The 25,246-nt window shown below is 32.2% G+C and overlaps 3 protein-coding genes across 38 annotated transcripts in view; 1 reads left to right on the forward strand and 2 right to left on the reverse strand.

Annotated features, from left to right (window-relative positions):
• The window catches only part of LOC126887500 (protein roadkill), a 506,726-nt gene extending 493,670 nt beyond the window's left edge, over positions 1–13,056 (forward strand). For 6 of the 18 annotated variants that reach the window (XM_050655117.1, XM_050655116.1, XM_050655113.1 and 3 more), the window contains 2 exons: positions 339–481; positions 2,785–13,056. In XM_050655117.1, coding sequence (XP_050511074.1) covers positions 339–481; positions 2,785–2,929 — 288 coding nt within the window. In that variant the 3' untranslated portion in view covers positions 2,930–13,056. The remainder of the gene's footprint in view (positions 1–338; positions 482–2,784) is intronic. The other 12 variants (XR_007699087.1, XR_007699088.1, XR_007699086.1 and 9 more) reach the window with 7 other exon arrangements.
• LOC126887495 (cap-specific mRNA (nucleoside-2'-O-)-methyltransferase 2) overlaps positions 1–25,246 on the reverse strand; it is a 190,229-nt gene that overhangs the window by 158,438 nt on the left and 6,545 nt on the right. The window contains exon 4 of one of the 3 annotated variants that reach the window (XM_050655097.1): positions 19,958–24,449. The exons of 1 other annotated variant lie outside the window; for it this stretch is intronic. In XM_050655097.1, coding sequence (XP_050511054.1) covers positions 23,293–24,449 — 1,157 coding nt within the window. In that variant the 3' untranslated portion in view covers positions 19,958–23,292. Of the gene's footprint in view, positions 1–19,957; positions 24,450–25,246 lie in introns of those variants that run through there. One more of the 3 variants, XM_050655095.1, reaches the window with a different exon arrangement.
• The window catches only part of LOC114338881 (formin-J), a 552,435-nt gene that overhangs the window by 134,287 nt on the left and 392,902 nt on the right, over positions 1–25,246 (reverse strand). The window lies entirely within an intron of this gene.

Consider the following 25,246-nt stretch of genomic DNA (forward strand, 5'->3'; position numbering starts at 1 on the left):
TAATTAGTATTAAAATATGACGAAAAGAAAATTAAAAATTTGTGTATAAAATCTGACGTTTTTTAGATTTTCTACGATTCATCAAGAAAAAATCAATTGTGGGGAGGCTATAGTTCATAAATAATGACGAATTAACGTTATTTTTAATTTTTGGTATTATTTTAATTATTAAAATTAATTTAATATTTACATAAAAACACAATTAAACTGTTTAACATATATTTATTTCGTTGAAATCATAATAATAATAGTATGACACTTATGTGCGTATAAAGTAGACACACTCTTTTTTTTTTTTGTTATTTACAACATTCTATTAATAACAATTTTTGTTACAGTATGCTCTCGAGAGGCTGAAAGTGATGTGTGAAGAAGCATTATGTACAAATTTATCAATAGAAAACGCAGCAGAGATTCTCATTCTGGCCGACTTACATAGTGCCGACCAGCTTAAAGCTCAAGCCATAGATTTTATTAATACGTAAGTATTACACAAAAACTCAAATTTGAGAGAACTTAGGAAAACTAAAAACTTTAGGAATTACAACCCTGATTTATAACCGAACTGTAACTACCATCTATTTGGTATTGAAATTGTTTGCAAAACTGAAATTATTTGCAAAACGCTTACAAAGTGGGCAAACTGTCTCAATAAGTTTCTATAAACATTTACAATGTTTCTATATTTAAATGCCATTTAAATGCGTGTGGCTAAGTAGTTTTGTGGCCTTGTAGTTTGTACATTGTATATCTCCCTTGTTTTTGTAAATATGTACTAATGTACTGCTTCTCCATTCGTCTGGCATTTTTACAACTTCCATAATTATATTAAATAAACCTGTTAACTAACTTGTTGACGTCTCTCATATTGCTCTCTATACCTCCTAAAACTGTTAATAACTTTTTTTCGAAAAGTTTCTCATCTGGTTCTAAGTTACGCAGACACACTGTATAAATACAATTATTTAACTGAAATTAGCATTTTTTTTATATCAAATTCTGTTACTATTTCGATTTAGCGGACTGTAAAACACTGTTTGGTATTTAAATTGAGATGTACACCTAATAACTTTATTGACTGATTAAAAATAACATAACATTGAATTGTAAAGTAAAATTGAAAAATAATTGTTCTTGTTCACTCGATGCTCTCAAAATTGGAATAGGCATTTTTCAGGGCACCCAATCTCGTTCCACTGTCGCTGTCATTGCCTCTAGCGCCATCTCAGAGACTTGACAGTGAAAGTCGACGTTGCCGTACTTTTCTTATTTTCCAGGATCTTAACAAATTCAACAAAAGATATTTACGAAATCTCTTCTTCTTTCTAGCATGTTCGATCATGCTAGTAGGCTACTGCCTGTTCATTGCCATCAAGTCTTCCCCGGACGATGAGGTCCAGCATTCTCGCCATCGTTTTGGTTATCTACTCTGTGGTCGTTTGCCTATTGGGTTATTCGTTTTTGCACTTTTAACGAGTCTGATGTCCTTCGTTCTCTTTATATGTTTGTTCCAATATCTTCATCTCTGTCTGACCCACCTTCCTATGTCCTGTTTTCCACCGTTTTGTCTGATGTCTTCACTTCTTATTTTTTCACGTAGAGTTTTGTCTTGTATATGTATTTGTCTGTATACTTGTGTTTTGTCTTTTTTTTTGTGTGAATTTGATGGCCTTGGTCGAACCAATTAGCCAGACATTTTGTTATTTTAAAAACAAACAAATTTGTTTTTTCAATCAGAGGAATTTTTTCTGTATTTCTAACTCTAAATACATTACAAACTAACATATTACAATTATTATCTAAATAATACACTGTTGTGGTTGTAAATATTTTTTGCACATATTTTTTTGTATTTTTTATATCTTTAATTTGTTTTTTTTATTATTTTTTTTATTATGTGTTTTGTCTTGTTTTCATCATTTGTAACGTTCTATTTGTGGCTGGTCTTGTTTTTGCCGCATATGTTATAATAGGTCTTATTGTTGTGTTCTAGTCATCGCCAGTTAACTTGGCGAGACGCACAAACCCAAAATTGCAGAGTGGCTTAAGGGATGATCATCAGTCTCTGTGACGTTATACGTATTCGCTGTCGCCAAGTTAACTGGCGATTGCAGTATATATTTTGACTTTGCTTTCAGTATTTCGATATTTGTTCTTTGCTTTCATTGTTTGTTCTCTGACCTCATTTTAAGACATTTCCATAGCTTGTTATTCTGCACCAAGATATTTGAAGCGATTCACCTGTTCCACAGTTTTGGAGTCAATTTCCAATTTGCATCTTATCGGTTCTTTAAATAATACTAGGCACTTAGTCTTCTCGGTGTTGATAAACATATTTAGTTCTGTAGCTTAAATATTCAATGCATGCAATAGCCTTTGGAGATTGTCTTCAGAATCGGCGATGAGGACAGCATCGTCAGCGTAGCAAACGACTCTAAAGAATGTGTTACCCATCTTAAATCCGGCTGTTCTGGGATGGTTTTCTATTATTTTGTCCATTATTAAATTAAATATGAAAGGGCTCAGTGAATCGCCTTGACGGATTCGTGTGTTTATAACTATGTCTTCTGTTGTCAAATGTCTTACTCTTATTGTTTTACAGTGTTTGTTAAAATCGTGTATTAGGTTAATTAGCTTGTAGTTTAGCCCTTTTTCCCCCATTATTTCTAACACATTCTTTAATCGAACTCTGTCAAAAGCCTTGGTCATATCGACGAAATGACTATAAGAAAACCTAAAACTTAGCAAATATTTGTTCTAATCCATTATCTTCTTCTTTTTTAGACACGCTACGGACGTGATGGACACCCCCGGTTGGAAGTCAATGATCCAAACCCATCCACATCTGATAGCAGAAGCATTTAGAGCTTTAGCGACACAACAAATTCCGCCTATAGGCCCGCCAAGGAAACGAGTGAAGCAGAGCTGAAGCTCGTGAAGCGCTACGAAGCCAAGTCGACTGCTTTAATGTGTTCAAAGTTCAAATTCAAGAGAAAGAAATGAAAAATCCAGAGACACTCTTTCACCCTCTCATGTAAATTATAGACAGAAACACGCGGATATCGAGTGCTGTTTTTTAGTGATAGACGTCCTTAATTTCTGTTTGTTTTTTGTCACCTGGTAATGAGGAGGTTTACACAAGTATTACCTATAGTTTTTTTACTACAAACATACGCTTACGTCATTCAATATTTCTGACGTCAGAGCATTACCAAAATATTGGAATATGACTTTACATCATGGCCATGTTTCTTGTACAGTGAGAAGCTAGGCATCATTACTTGTCAGAGCATCCTTTGTCAAAATAGGCCGAAGTTTCAGCAACGACTTCATCTTTTTGCTGCGAAACGGCGTCCTCCGAGTCATTTTTTTAGGTATGAAAACAGGAAAAAGTAGCTGGCGGCAAGATCTGGGGAATACGGTGGGTGTTAAACCAATTTATAGCCTAATTCGTGTAATTTTGACATCGCGATGGCCGAATGTGCACTTTTTGCCTTCTTCGGCGAGCCTTCACCGCGTTTGCGCCACTGTGTCGACTGTTCTTTGGTTTCCGGTGGATAATAATGCACCCATATTTCAATCAACAGTGATAAATCAGCAAAAAAGTCCAGGTCGCCTTTGATTTGAACATTCATTTTCCCCTTTTTGTGGAGAAACTTATTGACTGAACGATACTCGATTTTTTCCATTTTTCCGAAAACACAAAAGTTGTTTGCTTCTGACGGCTGTAAAAACCAATCTAATAGTTATTTTGCCTTAAAATTTTTGACAGACGTCATGTCATGAATGGCAAATATCAAAATCGAGAGCAATGGACAGCCTAAGTCTGACGTCACAAATGTCACAAAATTGGGAGGAGCTTATATTGGCTCCAAACAATTTTATTTGTAACGTTAAATTGTCATAAGGAATTTTTCATTTATGTGCTTTGTGTGGCAAAATAAGACTTCATTTAGGTATTTCGTTAAATAAACGTGTTAATTAAGAGATTTTTATTCGTTTTTGCTCAGGTGGTTTTTATTTAGTGGTTGAAAATAAACATAACCTCAAAACTGTTGACGTTCTTATCATTGCATTAAATTAACTCACCTGGGCAAAAACGAATAAAAATCTCTTAACTGACACGTTTCTTTAAATAAATACCTAAATGAAAAGTCTTATTTCGTCACACAAACCACGTAAACAATAAATGCAAAATTCCTTATGAGTGTTTAACCTTATAAACAAAATTTTTTGGAGTCAATATAAGCTCCTCCCAATTTTGTGACGTCAAGACTCAGGATGTCCATTCGGTATCAAGTAATGCCATCTATCAAGACTAGTTTTGTATCAATCTATCCTCGTGCAGTAAATAAAAACACTGTATGAGGAACATGGCCATGACGAAAAGTCCTATTCTAATGTTCTGGCAACGCTCTGACGCCAGAAATCTTGAATGACGCAAGCGTATTTTTGAAGTAAAAAAACCATAATATATTTTTCCATAAAATTTTAGATTTTAGAAAAGTTTTATTAAATATCCATGTCTCTTAAATTTTAAGTACGATTTAATAAATTGATGAATGGATGAATAAGCTCTTGAACTGATTTTTAGAGTTAACCAAATTGAATATTATTAGTCTTTTTGAATCGATCAAGTTCTTATTAAAATTAAGTTCATTGTTTTCTTTTTTGTAAGTTTTAGTTTTATTAATGTCCATATTTATTTAAAAATACTTCAACATCTTAAATGACAGACAAATTTTAGGTTTTGAAAGACTTCAAACACATATTGTACGGTCATAATGGACAGCCTAAGTCTGACGTCACAAAATTGTAAGGAGCTTATATTGACTCCAAACAATTTTGTTTGTAACGTTAAATGGTCATAAAGAATTTTTCATTTATGTGCTTTGTGTGGCAAAATAAGACTTCATTTGAGTATTTCGTTAAAGAAACGTGTTAATTAAGAGATTTTTAGTCGTATTTGCTCAGGTGGTTTTTATTCCTTAGTGGTTGAAAATAAACATAACCTCAAAACTGTTTACGTTCTAATCATTGCATTAAATTAACATACCTGGGCAAAAACGAATAAAAATCTCTTAATTGACACGTTTCTTTAACTAAATACCTAAATGAAAAGTCTTATTTTGTAACACAAACCACGTAAACAATAAATTAAAAATTCCTTATGAGTGTTTAACATTATAAACAAAATTGTTTGGAGTCAAATATAAGCTCCTCCTAATTTTGTGACGTCAAGACTTAGATAGGATGTCCATACCAAACATTGTTCTTTATTTATATGAAGTTTACATTACATAGTTGACAGTTACAGCTAGGATAAACGCGACATAATTTGACGTTTCTGTCAATTGTTAACTGTCATATGTCTTACCATTTGTCCTCTATGTTTTGGGTTAGCTAACACAGGCCTTACTATGTAGGGCCTTGTGCATGTATTTTCTATAATAACGATAGATGTATCTTCTTTAAATGGCGCAACTGATACAATTAATACTGTTTTATGTTTCAAATAAAATTATAGATTTTTGGTTTGATCTGTGGTAACAATGCGCTAAGAGGTCTCTATCTAAACAGACTTCATTTACGCTTCTTCTGGCATATAACAAGGAAGTCTGATATTAGACTCGTTAATTACTCAATTCCAGGATATTTTTTCCCTACCTATTGTTAGAGTGCATTCAGTAATGAGTGAGTTACCAAATGCCTATAAATCGAACCATATTATATAAGAAAAAATTGGTTCACATTTTTTAAAAGTAATTAATCTAAATATTTCACTAACTTATCACGTAATATTTGTTTTGAAACGTGATATAACATGATCAAGGTAATTACTGCATTTCCCTTATCTCAGTTATACTGGATGTTAACGCAATAATACAAATCTGATAACAGTACAAGCTTAAATAACCAAAATAAGATTTTTGTTTTGTTTTGTTTTTTGTATTGTACTATTGCCAGTGTTTCAAGCTTGTCAGCTGTAATGTACAATTGATGAAGAATTGTCATTACCCGCGAACAGATATTTCACAGAACATGTTCATGGATTTCCCCAACTTTTTTATTGGCTGTGAATTTATTATAGTGCTGATGTTGGAAATTTTCCAATACATACCAATACATTATTTCGCCAACACTGCGCTTCTTTATCTTTACTTCCATTATTGGTTTTAGTATTTCGTATCTGGTACATCTCATTCCATGACCAAGGTACTCACAATTTTTGCTTCTTCACTGTTCATATTATTGCTTTTTGCACATGGGATGGTCTATCGAGGACATCAAAAAGGGAGTCTAGGTATTAAGTTCAGTCTAGGACAACTGTGGGTTATCCCCTTCAGCTTGAGTATGTATATTACAAAATACAAAAGAAATAAACAAGTGTATTTGAAATAAAAGAAGAAAATATATACATTTAATTCCAAATCATCAATTTCTACAAAATTAAAATATGAGACGTGACCTGTAGCACAACAAATATTTATTTTAAGTTAGAATAATTACAAAAGCGATTATACATAGCGACAATTAACCAGCGGAATAATTTATGGTCCATAGGATAATACAAAAAGGTAAAATCCATGAATGACAACGAAAATTAAGAAAACGCTTGATTGCGTCAATTATGTAAACTAACGGCGTAAATCAATAATATAAGTAATATATAATTAATATTATAAACGAGATACAAAGGTGAAAATATCTGTCATCGATTTTATGTCAAATTTGCTTTGTTGCCGTGTCTTGCTTTATCATTTAATAATAATTAAATCAATGACACTCAATACCAAAAAAACAAATGGGGGGACGAATACTTAACCTGTCTGTCATGGTACTAAAGAAGTGTTTGTAAAAAGCAGAAACAAGTTTTGAGCGTCATTTCGAGCAACTATAAGCCTCTTCTTCTGCTGTACAGACTGTGTAATTTCACTGTTTGAAAGTCAAATACGGCTGATAGAGCTGATATTTACAGTCACTACTCTCTACTGCGCAAACAGAAGGTGTTCCATAATCCAGATTTCATACTTTTTCCCGTATTTATAAACTATCTTTATGGTGACAAGAAAGTATGATAGTTAAACCCAATAGGGATTCCAACATACTGTTAAAATTAAATCAAAATCGCGGCTGGGAGGCAAAAATAAATAATGTTATTTTATCAGTTTTTAATGTCGTTTTAGATCATTTTACTTGCGTTTCTCTGTAATTTTGTTTTGTACAAGAATTAATTTTCACTGGAAGAATTAACTTAAAAAGATAATATGTCCCATTTATGTTGTGTTTTGAACTGGGGAAAGCGAAGCAATCATTATAAAGTTCAGTTTTATAGGTTACCATCAGTGCTACATTTTTAGCATAAATCAACTAAATAAGTTATCATCTGAGAGACAAAAGCAATGGTTAAATGCTATAAAACGTCCTATAAAAATGCTAAATAACCAACTATGTCCATGTTACTTACGCTTGGAAAACTGTCTCCACCGTAGGTTAACTCGGACCCCTTGAGGGAAAGTGGACCTATAATTTATTTTGCCGATCTTTTGCTTGTACTTACTAGCAACATCTGTATTGTCTACCAACAACTTTCGAAAAAATTCTCATGTTTATTTATTCACTGCTTAAAACTGAATAAAGTCGTTTAAGTACTTCTACAACCAAAAACTACACAAAATCTACAAAATGTTCGGAAAATACAACTAAAAAACTGTTAACGGTAAAAATCTTAATAAACAATATAAACAAATACAATGTTTGACTCCCAGCGGTTTCATAAACGTCAAAGTCTTGGAATATCCTATGCAAAAATTTTTCCAAAACTAGGAATGAAAAAGTAGTTATTTTTCATATTTTCTTAATTTGGAAATAGTTTAGTTCAAAAGCAGTACATATGTTACAAACTAAGTGTTTGATATGGATGAATTTTGCCACATGTAACTTTGAAGATAAAATGACAAAAATAATTTCAACTGTTTCTTCTATTAGGGTACGTTCACGCGCGATTACAACTACATACTTTTTACTCGGGCCTTACACATGGCTGAATAAAATGTATGTAGTTGTAATCGCGCGTTATCAAAACATGTCATATGAACGTGCCCTTAGTTTCATTATCTTCATGCCAAATTTTGTGTTTTTTAATAAGCTTTTGTGAATCTCCTCGTTGTTCTGTGATTGTTTTGTTATGTAACTTTTTCTTTTTTGTAAGATAACGTGTTTTCATTTTAGTGCGGCGAGGTGACGCTATATTCAAGAGTAGCCACCTTTGAAAACTATGAATATTATTTTTAAAGTACAGTTGCCATCAAGTTATTGCAGAAAACCTTAATCTTATTAGAAAGTCATTTGCATTTGCGTCGTGTGGTTAAGTTTCCAGCACAGGTAGAAAGTAATAAAATGTTAATCTACTGTACATTTAATTATTATACCTGCTATTCAGTATGTTTGCCTCTTGAAACTTAATGACACGACTTGTAATAGGATTAAGATTTACTGCAATAACTTATGGTAACTGTACCATATGAGTTGCAATATTCTGGTAAAAATTGTTAGTACCACTATATATCAATAAATATCATTACAATTAGTAATTTTTTGGCATACTATAATATACTTATTTCGATTCCGTAATGTGATACTTTACCAGAATGTTTTTTTGTAATATTTTTGCTAAATTTAATAATTGGTCATGATGTTGGCCCCATTATTGTTTTATCTCCTCCTTAGAGAGGTTTGTAATTATATAACTAATTTTTAAAAGTATATTAATTTGTAACCCTTCATATATCCAGTAACCTCGTGATGATATGTTTGAATAATGATGATGTACTCCGAGAAAATTCTCTATACGTCTCATCGACAGCTTGGATTCAGTTCGCTTCGGGATACAACACAGGCGGCTCTGAAGACGCTAAAAAGCAGAAACCTTGGTCAGCCGATGGTGGTGGCCCCCGGATGGAATTAAATCTACAGCTGTTTTTCCTTAATAATGATGGACTTTGACTTTTGCTTTTCTGCTGTTTTTGGAACGGTTTTTGTAAAAAGTAACAGTGAAGAAACAATGAGATATTTAAACCAGTTAAAGGTCTTCCTCTCCATCTTCTTCCCGGCGGGTCCCGGTCCAGTATTCTTTTCGGCCACCTGTGCTCTGACATTCTTTGTACATACCCGTACCACTGCAGAGCTCTGTTTTCCAACTTTTTAGTGGACTATTAGACATCTTCCTATAAACTCCGATTCAACTGTTCGTATTTTACTTTGTATTTGTTGGAGAACTGTAGTCTCCAACCAAATAATAATAATATACCGCGCCGCCTCTGACAAAACATCATTACATAGTGTCTGTAGACCAATTTCCAAGAAAGTGTTAATCCACGCCTACCGGCGTGACGGACTGAATTCGTTAGCGGGGTGCAAGTGGTAGTGAGCTATCGAGACTCGTAACGAACAGATACGCAAAATCTATTTTTTTCGGAGAGTATTCTCCACGTTGTAAGTTGCAAAGAACGCCGGTAAAATGTGAAAAGTCATTGTCGTGGTGTTTTACGGTAGCTGTTCACTCAAATGTTCATATAATATTCTATTTCTTGCCCTTTCAAATTCCATTACAGTTCTAACAAAATAGCAAGTGTTTGATTTCATTAACCAATTTAACAGGCCAGAATTACAGCACCTTATCAAAGTTCATTAAAAGTTTCTCTACTGAGCAATCGAAGGCTAGCGGCACATTGAACTTACTGCAAGTGATAACCGCTGAAAGACACTGTTCTCAATTCAAGACTCTCCCTGAAGGGCTATTGAAAACCAGCACCCCTTCAGTATTGTTGTTGTCATTGACCCTACTTCCGCTCCATGTATTCAGCACTATATTCTGAAGGATTTTTTTTATATAATTCTATAAGTATAATTGGAATATATTTAATTTCTGTTTTGTCTTTAATTAGTTTTGGAATATACAGTTTTAAGAAGTTAAAGCTTTAATACGAGGTTGTCCTTTTAGTTTTGCATATAGCCATAAAGACAAAAAATATATAGACTTACAGTAGTACTTTAACGCTCTTCAAAATAAGTCCCACCAAGATCGATACGCTTTATGTTCCAACCAATAATTGGTAAAACAGTTATTCCGGTCTTCAGTTGACACCTGCAAAATTGCTGTTTTAAAGGCATCGATGGCTTCATCCAGTGAGTGGAATCGATGCCCACACATTGAATTCTTGATCTTTGGGAACGTGAAGAAGTCGTTGGGACTTAGGTCGGGGCTATACGGTGGATGGTTTAATAATTCGATGTTTTGAAGTTCCAAAAATTCTATTGTGTTTTAGGCAGCATGAGCACTTGCATTGGCCTGATGTAGGATGATTCGCTGTCACCCTTCGCCGATGTTACCAGTTTTTATACTTTATATTTCTTTTTATGCGAAGGTAAATAAGTACTTTAATTTCCCAACTTGAAGAAAAAGATATAATAAGAAATCAAAATCAGAGAAAACAAACTATTTATTCTTATTCAAAAATCTATAAAATCGATATATATCTGTAATTATTTAATCTCATGTAAGTAGTTGAAAATATAAAAAAAAAACAAAAGAAAGAGATAAAAAGCCCAAAAATAATGTTTATGCTTATAGCCCAAAGCCCAAAAATAATATTATAATTATAGATATATATCGATTTTATAGATTTTTGAATAAGAATAAATAGTTTGTTTTCTCCGATTTTGATTTCTTATTATATCTTTTTCTTTAAGTTAGGAAATTAAAGTACTTATTTACCTTCGCATAAAAATAAACATAAAAACTGGTAACATCGGCGAAGAGTAACATTTGGCGCCCAACGTGGAGCCAGAACTATCTACTATGGAGAGTAAAGGGAGGAAAACTTTTCAAGAATATAAAACCGCGATACCCTGAGGCCCAATCTGATTATTAAAAATCGTTTCTAGTTGTTTAGCGACTTTTAACCCGTAACATCGCCTTTGTGTATTGCTTGGTCGGAGTTTCGCGATAACTTCTGGTAAACAAACGGTTATATACCAATCAGAAGTAACCGTTCTTCGATCTTTAGGCTTTATTGGTGGCTTTATTGTTGGCGCCCTCTAAACGGCTATAGCAAAACTAAAAAGACAAACCTCGTACATCAATCGATAATATCATCAATCAGCCAATCGCGTCCACTGCTGGACATAGGTCTCCGTCAGTTCTTTCCAGTGTTCTCTACACTGGGCCGCTTGTAGCAATTTTTCGATAACATGGTTTATTGGATATATTCAAATTAATATACTTACAATCGATTTATTTTTTAATGTGTTAAATGCTTACGCTTGAATTTTATCTGAGCGAATTGTCGATACTGCGGAAAAAGGTGATCAACGTAGCTACCTCAAAGTATCTTTAATAATTGTATTACCTAGCAATATTTCCTAGCCTTCTCATTGTCATTTTAAAATTGTCGGCTATGTAAAATGACAAAAATCGATTTCCGAGAGTGGTCCGTTCGCTGACGGTAAAATATTGCAAAACATATACGTTTTAAAGAACCGCTTGGATTGACATGAAATTTGGCATATGTACACATAGCTAACATATCAAAGAAAAAAGGTGATATTGTGCCTATGTGTGATTTTGCCTGGGGATGAGTTTGACCCTTCTCGGGGATGAAAAAATATACGTTCAAAATAAGTCCGGAAATGGATAAACTGACTAATTCTAAGCAACTTTTGTTCTACAGCATTTTTTCACTTACTTAATACTTTTCGAGATATTTGGGAGTAAATATGTTCATTTTTTAACAAAAAAAAACACATATTTGGACGGTTTTTTGCAAATAACTCGAAGTAATAACTATTGTATCGAAAAAAAAACATTCTTAGCAAAAATATTGCGTTATAAATATTGAGTTATCTGCAAAAAATCCGTCTAAAAACGGGGCTTTTAGTCTAAAAACGGGTTTTTAGTTGAAAAATGAATATATTCACTCGCAAATATCTTGAAAAGTATTAACTTTGTGAAAAAATGCTAGAGAACAAAAGTTGCTTAGAACTAGTCAGTTTATTCATTTTCTGACTTATTTTGAACGTACATTTTTTCACCCCGAGATTTGGTGAAACCGACCCCTTGGGTAAAAGCACATCTTCACAATATCACTTTTTTTCTTTGACTTGTTAGCTATGTGTATGCCAAATTTCATGTCAATCCAAGCGGTTCTTTAAAATATGAAGCAAAAACCGTGATTTAATGGACTAGAGTAATTTCTAGAAAATTCAAGCGAATGCAATATTTTTTTGGATGAAATTGTTATGTTGTGTTTAAGTCTTTACTCGCCGCACTTATAGACTAGACGATGTACCGTAGGAATCGTTTTTAAAAGCGACGGAACCATTATGTCGAAGCTATTTTGGTTCTGATCTAAATTGATCTGGTCGAAGAATATTGAGAATGTCAAAATTAAAGGCAGATATTCGGTCACATGGGATAGACATAGTATGTTGTCTGATCCACTCTCTGTTAAGTTAAAAATTGATCTATCCTCTATCCAAATGTCTGTAATACAAAATCAATGCTTACTATTTTATTGCTTATCGGAGAGTGTATCAAAAGTGACATATTTATGTTTGGTCTAGTGACTTCATTATTACTGCCATTGTTTATTTTATTAACCGATTATCACCATAAATACTGTTATTATGAAGGGATCAAAAATATCGATAAAATCCAAGAACTCTTCAACTGTTGTACAAAGTGATTATTAAAAATAAGTTTGCAAAAACTTTGTGTAAATAAGTCTCGTATAAGGGTAGATTTATTCTTCGACAAGATCGTTTTAGTTCTCATCATTAACAAAAACCATTTTAACGTTTAATCTTACATTACAAAAATTTCGTTTAGTCTATGTAAAACAAAAACATAAATGTGATATATATACGACCACAGCTGGTTCCTATGCGGGGACACTCGACCTTGTAATTTGTAATTTTAGTGTTATTATTTGTCTTGATCTCCTGGTTTAAGTTTAAGATCAAACACAGCAGATAAATAAAATCTTGCGATCTTTATTAGAGAATTCTCATTCATTTTACCTTCCGCAATATCCTACCCCTAATGTTTATTCACATAAGTTATGCAGGAGATGTAAACATTAGTTGACAGCGATGTCGTTATCAGCAACATAGAGATATAGCTATTTCGTTTAGTTTTTGAATATTTTTGGATAACAGTTACTTGTAATAATCGCGTAAATTACTCATTAATTTAATTAATAGGATTATTTTTTCACTATCTACTGGTAGGTATTCAGAGATTACAATAATGTATATACTATACAATAAAAACTAATTCGAGAAAAGAGAAAAAGTGATTTTAATAATATACTATTTCTATGGAACGAGTAGATAAATTTTGAACGTCTTTAACAACTAAAATCTTTGTTTACATGTACTGCATCTGCAAAAATCTTTGTCAAAGTGGTGTGCTTAATGAAAGGGAAAAAGCTAGTTTAGGAAACCTCAATAAAGAAATAAAACGAAGATGCAAGGCAGATAAAAAACTGTACTATCAAAGTATATGCAAAGAAATTGAAAGACATGATCAGAATAATCAGCCGAGAGATCTATTTAGAAAAATACGCTACTTAACAAGACACTTCAAAGCCAGAACTTGGGTCATTGAAGACAACACTGGAACTCTGAGAACAAACGGAGAAGATATAGCAGAGACGTGGAGATCGTATTGCAGGGATCTATATAAAGATGATCAACGCCAAGAACCTGTTAACCAAATCTCTGACGAGGTAGAAGAAGAACCTGATATACTTGAAAATGAAGTAAGACTCGCGATCATTAAGCTCAAATATAATAAAACACCAGGTCCAGATATGATAACAGCAGAAATGCTCAAAGCCACAGAAGAAACTGACGTAAAATTACTTCATCTACTCTTTAAGCAAATATGGCATTCTAAACAATGGCCTGAAGACTGGACAAAATCTACAATAACGACAATTCATAAAAAAGGCAGCTTCCATAAATGCGACAATTATAGAACTACATATTTCTCTTATATCACATGCCAGTAAAATAATGCTACACATAATCAATGAGAGACTAAAAACATTCCTTCAAAGAGAAATTCCACAAGAGCAAACTGGATGTACCAAAGGTAGAGGTACTCGAGAACACCTGTTGAATATAAGACAGATAATCGAAAAATCTAGGGAATTCAATATTCTACTGTACATATGCTTTATAGATTATCGTAAGGCATTCGACAGGGTCAAGTGGAGACACTTATGGCGAATACTAAAAGAAGTAGGCGTACCCCAACACCTTATTTCGCTTATAACTGAACTATACGAACACACTACTGGATCAGTTAAAGTGCTTGACACAATTTCAAACGAATTTCATCTAGGACGGGGTGTCAGACAGGGATGTATACTATCTCCACAATTATTCAATATATATGGAGAGCATATTATGAGAAGAGCACTTGAAGGATGGGAAAAAGGCGTCTCAATAAATGGTCATAAAATAAACAACCTACGTGTTGCAGATGCCATAGCCCTTCTTGCAAATAGTCAAGCAGAGCTGATTGATCTTATACGACTGGTTGAAAACGAAAGTCAAATATTTGGTCTGCAATTAAACATATCAAAGAGGATATGGTGGATAGACTACATAACAATCATCCACACATAACCATAATTGATCGGTTTGAGGTTGTGAGCTCATACTTATATCTGGGATCATTAATACAAACACAGATCTAGCAAAAGTCGCCACAGCAAAAATGACCACAATATGGAAGGACTGTCAAATTTCAAGAGCGTTAAAGATGAGGTTGATCAACTGCTTGATATTCCCAATACTGACCTACGGATGTGAATTCTGGACCCTGGGAAATTCGGAAAGAAGAAAGATAGACGCCACTGAAATGTTCTGTTGGAGACGAATGATACGAATTCCTTGGACCGACCATAGAACACATAATTCAATTTTAAGAGAGCTAAGAGTTAGCCAACGACTCTCCAGTAAAGTCCATCTCCAACAATTAAAATATTTTGGACATGTTATGATAGCAAACACAGAAAACATGGAAAGACTCATTATACAAGGAAATGTGGAAGGCCGAAGATCACGAGGAAGATCCCCAACAAGATGGATCGATCAAATTACGGGAATATGCAAAAGACCCATGCATGAGTTAAAAGAAATGACCAGAGACAGAGATCTTTGGAGACGGACAATACACGACATCACGTCGACCACTACACTCCCTCTGGGGGGTCTGGATTGAAGAGAGAGATACGTAAAAAATTAATGTAAGAATCCAGGCAGGAAACAGAACCTACTGGAAATATAATAACTTCCTCAAGGATAAGAAGCTTACTCAGAATACTAAACTGGAAATTTACAAAGCAGCAATTAGACCAGTATTCACATATGGTGCTGAAGTAATGTGTTTGACGCAGAAAGAGCAAGAAAGATTGAGGATCCTAGAGAGGAAAATAATTCGGAGGATAGCAGGCCCACTAACAATAAACTTGGTAATAATGAATTTAGAAAACTCATGAACCACGAAGTAAGAGAACTTCTGAAAGGAGGAGATATCGTCAGATTTATCAAGGCACAGATGGATGGGACATATAGAAAGGAGAAATCCAGAAGCCGCTATCAAACAAATTTCTAAATGGAGTTTAACATAAGTACCAATGTATTTCTAACAATTTGGCCAATTTTAAGCCTACCTTTTTCTTGGATACGGTTTTTTTATTTTAATGCATTAGATCAGTGATATGTACTCACTTTTTTATGCGGCCCGAAGGCTAACTAATGGGGCATGTGATCAAACTATTGGTCAAATTTCACGTGTTTTTTCAAATTATTTGATAGTGTGCCGATGTGTTTGAGGCGTGTTTGGGAGTGAGGCAGACAATTGAATGACTTTAATTTTAAATTATATTGAAATTTTTAAGAACTCTGATTAAAAAGCAAGGTATTATTAACTTCTAATAATAAATTATTAAAGTTAATGAACAAATACTCATTTTAAAAACAATCAATACTTATTTACTATATTGCAACGACCCATTTATTAACCACAAGAAAAATTCAGGTCCGGATTAACAAAAAAAAAATTAAAATAATTGTGACCTTGAAACAACACCCTGTATATTCAAATTTGCAAAATTCGTCTACACATTTGAAAAGAGCACAAAAACTAAGTTTATTTGCTCGCTTCAATTTTTTGCGCAGACAATTTAATGACATTAATTTTGAAACGATATCGCAATTTTTGTTTTGAAAGTTCGAGTACTTAAAAATTTCAAAATTAAAGTCATTGAATTGTCGGAGCAAAAAATGGAAGCTCCATTAAAGCTCTTTTCAAATGTGCAAACGGGTTTTGAAAATTTCAATATACAGGATGTTGTTTCAAGGTCACAATGGATTTATAATTTTGTTTAATCCGGACCTGGATTTTTCTTGTGATTAGTAGTTGGGTGGTTTGGGTTCTAAATGTGACATATTTATGTATACCAAATATCAAAAAAATATACAAGGTAGTTCTAAAGTTATGGGTCCAGAAAGAAATGGGCAAAATCAATAAAACTTATAAGTAAGTTATTGTAAGTCGCTTATAAAGTCGGTGTAGCAATAAATTTATTATGTCTAGAACCGCCTTATTTACCATTCAAGTATTTCGGTTTCCCAATGATACACCCTATTTATACTACTTCATCTTGATTGCGGCCCGCAAGCTGTTGTACAGTGGAACCACGATTATCCGTCTCTCTATTAACCGTCACCTCTGTTAACCGTCAGGGTCCATACATAAGTTATTATGACCACATAAGTAAAAATTTAGTCATCAATTCATTTTGTTTGAGCATTTTTTTATGTAAATCAGGGCTCTGGATTAAATCTCAATTTAAATAGGTAATGATAAATGATACTGTGCTTTTAGAGTTCTATTTTTAGAATCGTATGCCAAAAATAAAAACGCACATCACAATAATTACAGTTAATATATGCGTGTCACCATAATTCAGTTAATGTTCTGTTAACCGTCTTTTCGATTATCCGTCATACCCTTGGTCCGGTACCCTGACGGATAATCGAGGTTCCACTGTAATAGCTACTATGTTGCCCAGGAAAGAAAAAGGTTGAGTATCGCCATTGTGTATCGCTGCATTAGATGGTTTCTTCTACTACCATATTATCTACTTTAGTTTTGATATGATCAAGTCATGATGAGTCAAATTAGACATTAAACAAACTCTTATATCTTTATTGAAGAATTCGTAGTAAATAAACATTGAGGAGTTAATAAACATGATTAAGTAAGTATATAATTAGGTTATGTTACAATACAAAGTTTATTCATCTATAATACGAAACAACCGTTAAAATTTAAAATTTTTAAATATAAAAAGTACAATAAACAAACAATAGTATACTTAATACTAAGAAAAATGAGATAAATTCTAATATTTTTATGAGGTATTGTTTACTGACCGCATTTGCAAAACTATCATAACGTAATTTTTTTAAAATATAACTGATGGGGACATAATACTATATTTTTATCTATGGATATACCGGGTGTCCACTTATATTTTCCCCCATTTTAACTGCCTATAACTTCTAAACGGCTCAAGATAGAAATATGCGATTTTCGCTAAAATGTTTTATTTTAGTAAAAGTTTTGTCTGAATGGATTGAATTTTTTATATCGCTTTCAAATACGAAAAAAAAATGGCAGATTTTTGAAAAAAAAGTTGTTGACTTTTTTTAATGGAACGCCCAGTATATTTTTTTGTAAATTGAAAGAAAGGTCATTCACCTATCCAGCGATATAGTCTGGGCTGATTATCGGAGAATAGACCATTTTTGGGAAAACTTATTGGAATCGAATCTTATGATTGTATATATTAATAATATAGGTATGCAAAGTCCGCAGATAGTGTGCTACTTTTTTTATAAACAAAATGGCGCCCGAAAATCGTGTTTTTTTCAATTTTTGCTCTATAACTCCAAAGATTTTAACTTTACACCAAAAACACTCAAATAAAAATTCACCGCAATTAAATTCTGCATAGAGACGTGTTTTTCTCGATTTACTTCGACGAAAACTTTCTCCGGAAAAAGCGGGTTTTTCCAACAAAATCTTTAATTTTCAACTAAACTTTTAGATAAGTAATTGTTAATCAATAATTAAATAACGTGGTAATGTAAAAGCCTTTTTCGTATAGATTATAATCCCAGAAGTCAATGGAAATTGAATGAACAGTTTAGCAACAATTGAATTGTTAATTAAAAATTTACCGTCGCTATAATAACGACAATAATTATGATGCATAAGAACAATTATGATTTTTTCATAAAAAGATACTATACCTATCTAATGTACTTTACAAAATTGATACTGGACTATTTAAGCGGCCTCAGGAATATTTTAAAATTATATAGAATTTTTTGGCTTATAAACAAATAGAATATCTATAGAAAATATTAAACTAAATTAAATTGGAAAAACGGTATTCGAAAAACAGCGGTAGGACGCTTCTTCTAAAAGAGAAAACGTTTAATTATGATGAGTACTTCCTGAGATACAACCGGTCAAATTTGGCCGGAATTTACGGCAAAGATATAAACAATAGGATCATAATTTTCAAACCATCACCTTTTTATTTTTGTCCTCTTTCTCCACACCAATTTTCATATCCTTAAAATACTCATAACATATATTATTATAATAAAAACTATCGATAATACGTGTGAAAATTGCCAAAAATAGCAAAATTCCAATCAAAAATTAGGTTGGAGAAAATGTAACCCTCAAAGTTCAAAATCAGTATACGTTAAAAAATGAATTTTCTCGGCTTCCCATGGAGCAATTTCCTTCATTCTTTTTTTGTTCCCAAGTAACTCGAGTAGAGCCATCTAACTAACGCATTATTAAATGTCAAACTTGCTTTTGTTTTGTTATAATAAATTTATTTATTTATTATAACACAAAATTTTAATTTGTTTAAATAAAAATTGTTTAAATAATTATACAGCTTTCAAATGAGAATATTTATGCTGTTAACTTTAAAAGGTACACTTGTAGTAAGTTTATCTAAAAAAAAAGCCTACAACTGAAAAAAATATGTAGTTTTCTGTTCTTATAAATAAATTAATCTATTATAACAAAACAAAAGCAAGTTTGACATTTAATAATACGTTAGTTAGATGGCTCTACTCGAGTTACTTGTGAACAAAAAAAGAATGAAGGAAATTGCTCCATGGGAAGCCAAGAAAATGCATTTTTTAACGTATACCGATTTTGAACTTTGAGGGTTACATTTTCTCCAACCTAATTTTTGATTGGAATTTTGCTGTTTTTGGCAATTTTCACACGTATTATCGATAGATTTTATTATAATAATATATGTTACGAGTATTTTAAAGATATGAAAATTGGTGTGGAGAAAGAGAACAAAAATAAAAAGGTGATGGTTTGAAAATTATGATCCTATTATTTATATCTTTACCGTAAATTCCGGTCAACTTTGACCGGTTGTATCTCAGGAACCACTCGTCATAATTAAACCTGTTTTCTTTTGAAAGAAGCGTCCTGCCGCTTCTTTTCGAATACCGATTTCACAATTTAATTTAGTTTAATATTTCCCGAGATATTCTATCTGTTTATAAGCCAAAAAATTGTTTATAATTTTAAAATATTCCTGAGGCCGCTTAAATATACCAAATTCAATTATGTAAAGTACATTAGATAGGTATAGTGTCTTTTTATGAAAAAATCATAGTTATTCTTATGCACCATAATTATTGTCGTTATTATAGCGACCGTAAATTTTTAATTAACAAATCAATTGTTGCTAAACTGTTCATTCAATTTCCATCGGCTTCTGGAATTATAATACATATGAAAAGGGCTTTTATATTACCAAGTTATTTAATTATTGATTAACAATTACTTATCTAAAATTTTAGTTGAAAATTAAAGATTTTGTTGGAAAAACCCGCTTTTTCCGGGGAAAGTTTTCGTCTAAGTGAATCGCGAAAAACACGTCTCTATGCAGAATTTAATTGCGGTGAAATTTTATTTGAGTCTTTTTGGTGTAAAGTTAAAATCTTTGGAATTATAGAGCAAAAATTGAAAAAAGAATGTGTGTGTGTACTTTGTACCCACGTAAGAAGATATTCTTCTATTATATAATAGGTAATTTAAACGAAGTAAATATACTTAAAGGGTTATTTGTACTTATTTTATTTAAAAATAAAACTAACTTTCTTATCTACCACTTTCAAAAAAGAAGAATATCTTCAAAAATTATATAATAATATATTTACAATCATAAAATCTATAAAAAAAATAATAACTTGCTTGGAGCTTGAACCCACTTCACGTCTACCGCGCCGTACGAAAGTTGACGGCATTTCAAACTGCACCACATTCGCGTATACATCATGTGGGAATATACACAAACTAAACGTTTACACCATAAATTTATATGAATTTAATAAAATTATTAGTTTGATTTTTGTCGAAATAAAATACAACAAAATATAGAGTAAGAAAACGATAAATGAGATGAAGATTTGTAGAAAGTTTGTTTGTAATCAGATTATGTAAATTAAAGCATTGCCTACTAATAACTACATTATTTTGTTTACATTTTCCAAATAGATAGGTATTGAAACTATTAGGTATTTCCAACTGAAACATTTAGAATTACGTACCTGCGGCTTTCCAAACTATTTAAAAAGTCACTATAATTATAAATTTGATTTTATTTCTGTCCACACATCAATAAAAACTAATATTATACAATATTTTTGTTTACCGATAACCTCCATATTGAACAATTATTGACAGATCATTTCAAAATTTCAACACCCACTCAGAGCCCGTATAACGACTAATACCATACTGTCGGTGTGCGCATGCGCGCTGATCAATCAAATTTTACCCTCAATCGATTCGCCGCTAAAGAAGAATATCTTCAAAAACACGATTTTCGGGCGCCATTTTGTTTATAAAAAAAGTAGCACACTATCTGCGGACTTTGCATACCTATATTATTAATACATACAATAATAAGATTCGATTTCAGCAATAAAATTGCTGGTAAATAACTTTTCCTTGTATTTTGCTAATTAGCCCAGAGTAATATAAAGTTTTTCAAAATCAGTTGTCAAATCACTGAGTAATTAATTTTTAAAATGAGGGGTGCAACGTGGATATCACATACCTAAATAACATAACTGAGCAAAATGATATTATGTTATGTGATTTCCACATTACATCTCTCATTTTAATAATTAATTGCTCAGTCATTTGGCAACCGATTTTAAAAAATTTTATATCGCTGGATAGGTAAATGACGTTTTTTCAAGATACAAAAAAATATACTGGGTGTTTTAATAAAAAAAGTCAACGTTTTTTTTTTCAAAAATCCGCCATTTTTTATTTAAAAGCGATATATAAAAAATGGTCATTTACCTAAAAACTTGAAAAAAACGGTCATTTATCTATCAAGCGATATAAAAATTTTTAAAAACGGTTGTCAAATGACTGAGCAATTAATTTTTAAAATGAGAGATGCAATGAGGAAATCACATAACTTGCTTAGTTATGTTATTTAGGTATGTGATATCCACGTTGCACCTCTCATTTTAAAAATTAATTACTCAGTGATTTGACAACCGATTTTGAAAAACTTTATATCTCTAGATAGGTGAATGACCTTTCTTTCAATTTACAAAAGAATATACTGGGTGTTCCATTAAAAAAAAGTCAACAAAGTTTTTTTCAAAAATCCGCCATTTTTTATTTCGTATTTAAAAGCGATATAAAAAATTCAATCTATTCAGACAAAACTTTTACTAAAATGAGGGAAAATATAAGTGGACACCCGGTATTTAATTTCAGAAATTGTACACACAGGTGAGTGATACTGTCAGAGCAATTAAGTTTGAAAGCTGGATATTGAAGTAAGAACACTTAAATAAGCCAAAGTCATTTGAAATGTGGTACTACAGAAGGATGCTTAGAATAGCATGGACACAGAAGAAAACTAACACGAAAGTATTGCGACAAATGGGCAAAGAATATGAAATAATAAACACAAAAATAAAAAAGTTACAATATGTGAGACACTTAATGAGGGGACAGCGACATGAAATGCTAAGAAATGATAAGAAGAGGACTGAGGATAGGAAGAGTGTCATGGTTGAAGAATTTAAGGGACTGGTTAAATTCAGTTCTATAGGGCAGCGGTAGATAGAGTAAAGATAGTGATGATGATATCCAACCTCCGATTAGGAGACGGCACTTAAAGAAAACGATAAAATGAGTACCTTGGGTAACACCAGGATAGTAATATACTGTTAAAGTGTAGCACTGGCCTTGTTATAATTCTTGTATACTAAAAGAAACAGGAATATTCACAGTATTTTAACAGGGACACCTATATCTAACAGAGACTCCTAAGTTTGTGACAATAATATAATTTTATCGTCTATAGCACGCCAATGAAATAAGTAAAACGTGTTTTTGTACCGTCTTGGACGATATAAAAGTCGGATCGAAAAGCCTAGTTGATTATTATTCTTGGAGCGTTGATCGAAGAATAATAAACAACGAAGAATAATAAACAACAGCGAGGTATAAGAGGTGAGTTTATGTAGGTAGTATTTCCTGACCATTTTCCGCTGTCGTTTTGGCGAGCTGAGCGAATCCGATAGTTTTCGTCTTACCTATACTTATATGAGCGGTGATCGTATATCCCTAATATGTCTTTTCATCTGGCGAGCTGAGCGAGATTCCCTTTCTTCCCTTTCCTTATACATTCATGTCGTATTAATAAAAGTAATTCATATTTCACGCGATCGTCAAAATCATTCATTCATGTACAAAATATCGTCACATCGGCCCGAAGAAAAAGCTCGATGCGTAGATTATAAATATATTTTATTAACGAAATTAACGAGTAATTAAGGCTCATTATCTTATCTTTTGTATGTTTTGATTCCAAATAAAAATGTCTTAAAAAGCGAACTCTTTTCTTCGACTGATTTAGTTACCTGGAGCAACAATGCAACGACCTCGTTACAAGTTACTGCGTTATTAATGAAAAAAATTTTTAATTTAAATGTAACATTTTCTTTCTTGTATTGCTTAACTAAGTAAATGCTTTACTTATTCGACTATACCCTTTTCATACCAAATACAAAAACATTTTATCAAAGATTCATACTCCCATTTTTCGTATACGAACTATATACTCATTGCAAGTGATATGTATAAGGACTGGTAAAACATTTATCCTCGCAAAATAAATACTTATTATAATTCCAGATTGTCTCAATAAAAGACCCAGTTTCAAATACACTCGGCGAAACAATATGGACAATATCCTGCTCAAACCTGCCATTTGATTCAGTTGCAAGTTTGTACTTTTCTGTAATACTGTTAAAAATACTTTGTATACTTTTGAACACACTAGATTTCGGTTGATATAGATATACTACACCTTTCCCCATGTAAACTTTATCGTAAAAAAATATTAATAAATAGAGTAATCCTACAAGAAAATGCGTTACAAAGGGAATATTAATTAGTATTAAATTCTTATCGACCTCTATAATGGAAGCTATTTTAAGAAATAATTCTTTTTGGAATTTTGAGAATACAGTAACATCAAATTCTTTAACGTTTATAATAGTGTTACTTTTTTGGAGCACCTTCAAAACATATTGATAAAAATCGGATGTATTTTCATTATTTGTACACAGCGTTTGAATCTTCCTTAGATTGTCGTTGTCAGTAAATTTGGAATTATATACAGTTTGTATCTCTTTACCAATAACAATATCCAAACTATTTGAAATTTTTCTATTATGTATAACGTTTTGTAAATTCGTATTAAAAAAGTGCCTTGAGTTCTTAGTTGAATGGACTCTCCATAGCTCAGACACACATATATTTGGTACTATCTTGGAACTTTCTGGTATTGGTTTGATCTCGTGTCTAGCCAAATAAACTTGAGCTACAAATGACTTTGTAATAAAAATATTATCCTGACTCCTTCGATCAAAATGATAAATATTATCCAATATAGTATCTGCTTGTTTTTTCATAAAAAAATCTGAGCACTTATGTATTTCGGCTAGAAAACTCTCAGGTAGTTGAGTTAGGAAGAACATAGAGTTTGAATTAAATATTTCTATATCTTCATAAGCATTCCATAAACCTGTCCACAAATGATGAATAACGCTAAATCCTTTATATTTGGTACAGATCACGTATACTTCAGAGTTTCCACTTTTTGATGTACAGGGTTTAAATAGTGCTACTTTATCAAAGGAACAGTTTAAAAGGAATAGTAAGTTGAGCGTACTTTCCTCAAACATGGTGAAAATTTTCAGAACGAAGGTTCCACCTAAAAAACAAAAAAAAAAGCATTAAATAATAAAAAAAACAAATCTAATAATAAATAATTATAATATATATCTATCTATAAGCGAGGTTCCTATAGCATCTGCCGCTTCTCGCATTTCGACCGCCATCTTTTTCTGTCCATCCATTCGTTTTATTTGATGGCTCTCATAATGTGACATACATTTTCTACCTAGGCAACTGAAGGCCTTTCCCTTTTTCTTCTTTGTTGTGGTATGTAATTTAAAGCTTTCTTTGGCCATCTATCTTCATTCATTAGTTTCACGTGACCATACCACACTAGTTGTCTTGTTTCAGTTCTATCTACACTGGAATATACAGTATTTGTCCTCTTCTAATATCTTCATTCCTGATGTGTTTTTGAAGTTATACTTCATTACGATCGAGGGTAAAATTTTATAATTCCCTGGCGCATGCGCAGACAGACAGTATGTAGTTCGTTGCTAATCTTTCAAATTATGTATGTATCAGCACAAATAAGTAATTAAAAGAATATATTAGTGTTTTTAGTAAATGAATTATTATTTATAATTTTTGTGTTTTTGGATTTGTCTCCCTCGGGAATAAAATATTTTATAATAATAGTAAGTATATTTACTTTAAATTTTAAAGTATTTTTATACTTCACTTGGTCTATTAAATTTGTCAGTATGTATGAGAAATCTTGTAACCTGTCAAAGCAAAGGGAGTATAGCTCAGTGGTAGAGGGTTCGACCGGAGATCGAGAGGTCCCTGGTTCAAATCCGTGTGTTATCTAACTTTTTTTTATTTTTACTATTG

Source organism: Diabrotica virgifera, chromosome 6, assembly GCF_917563875.1.
Source record: "Diabrotica virgifera virgifera chromosome 6, PGI_DIABVI_V3a".
NCBI lineage: Eukaryota > Metazoa > Arthropoda > Insecta > Coleoptera > Chrysomelidae > Diabrotica > Diabrotica virgifera.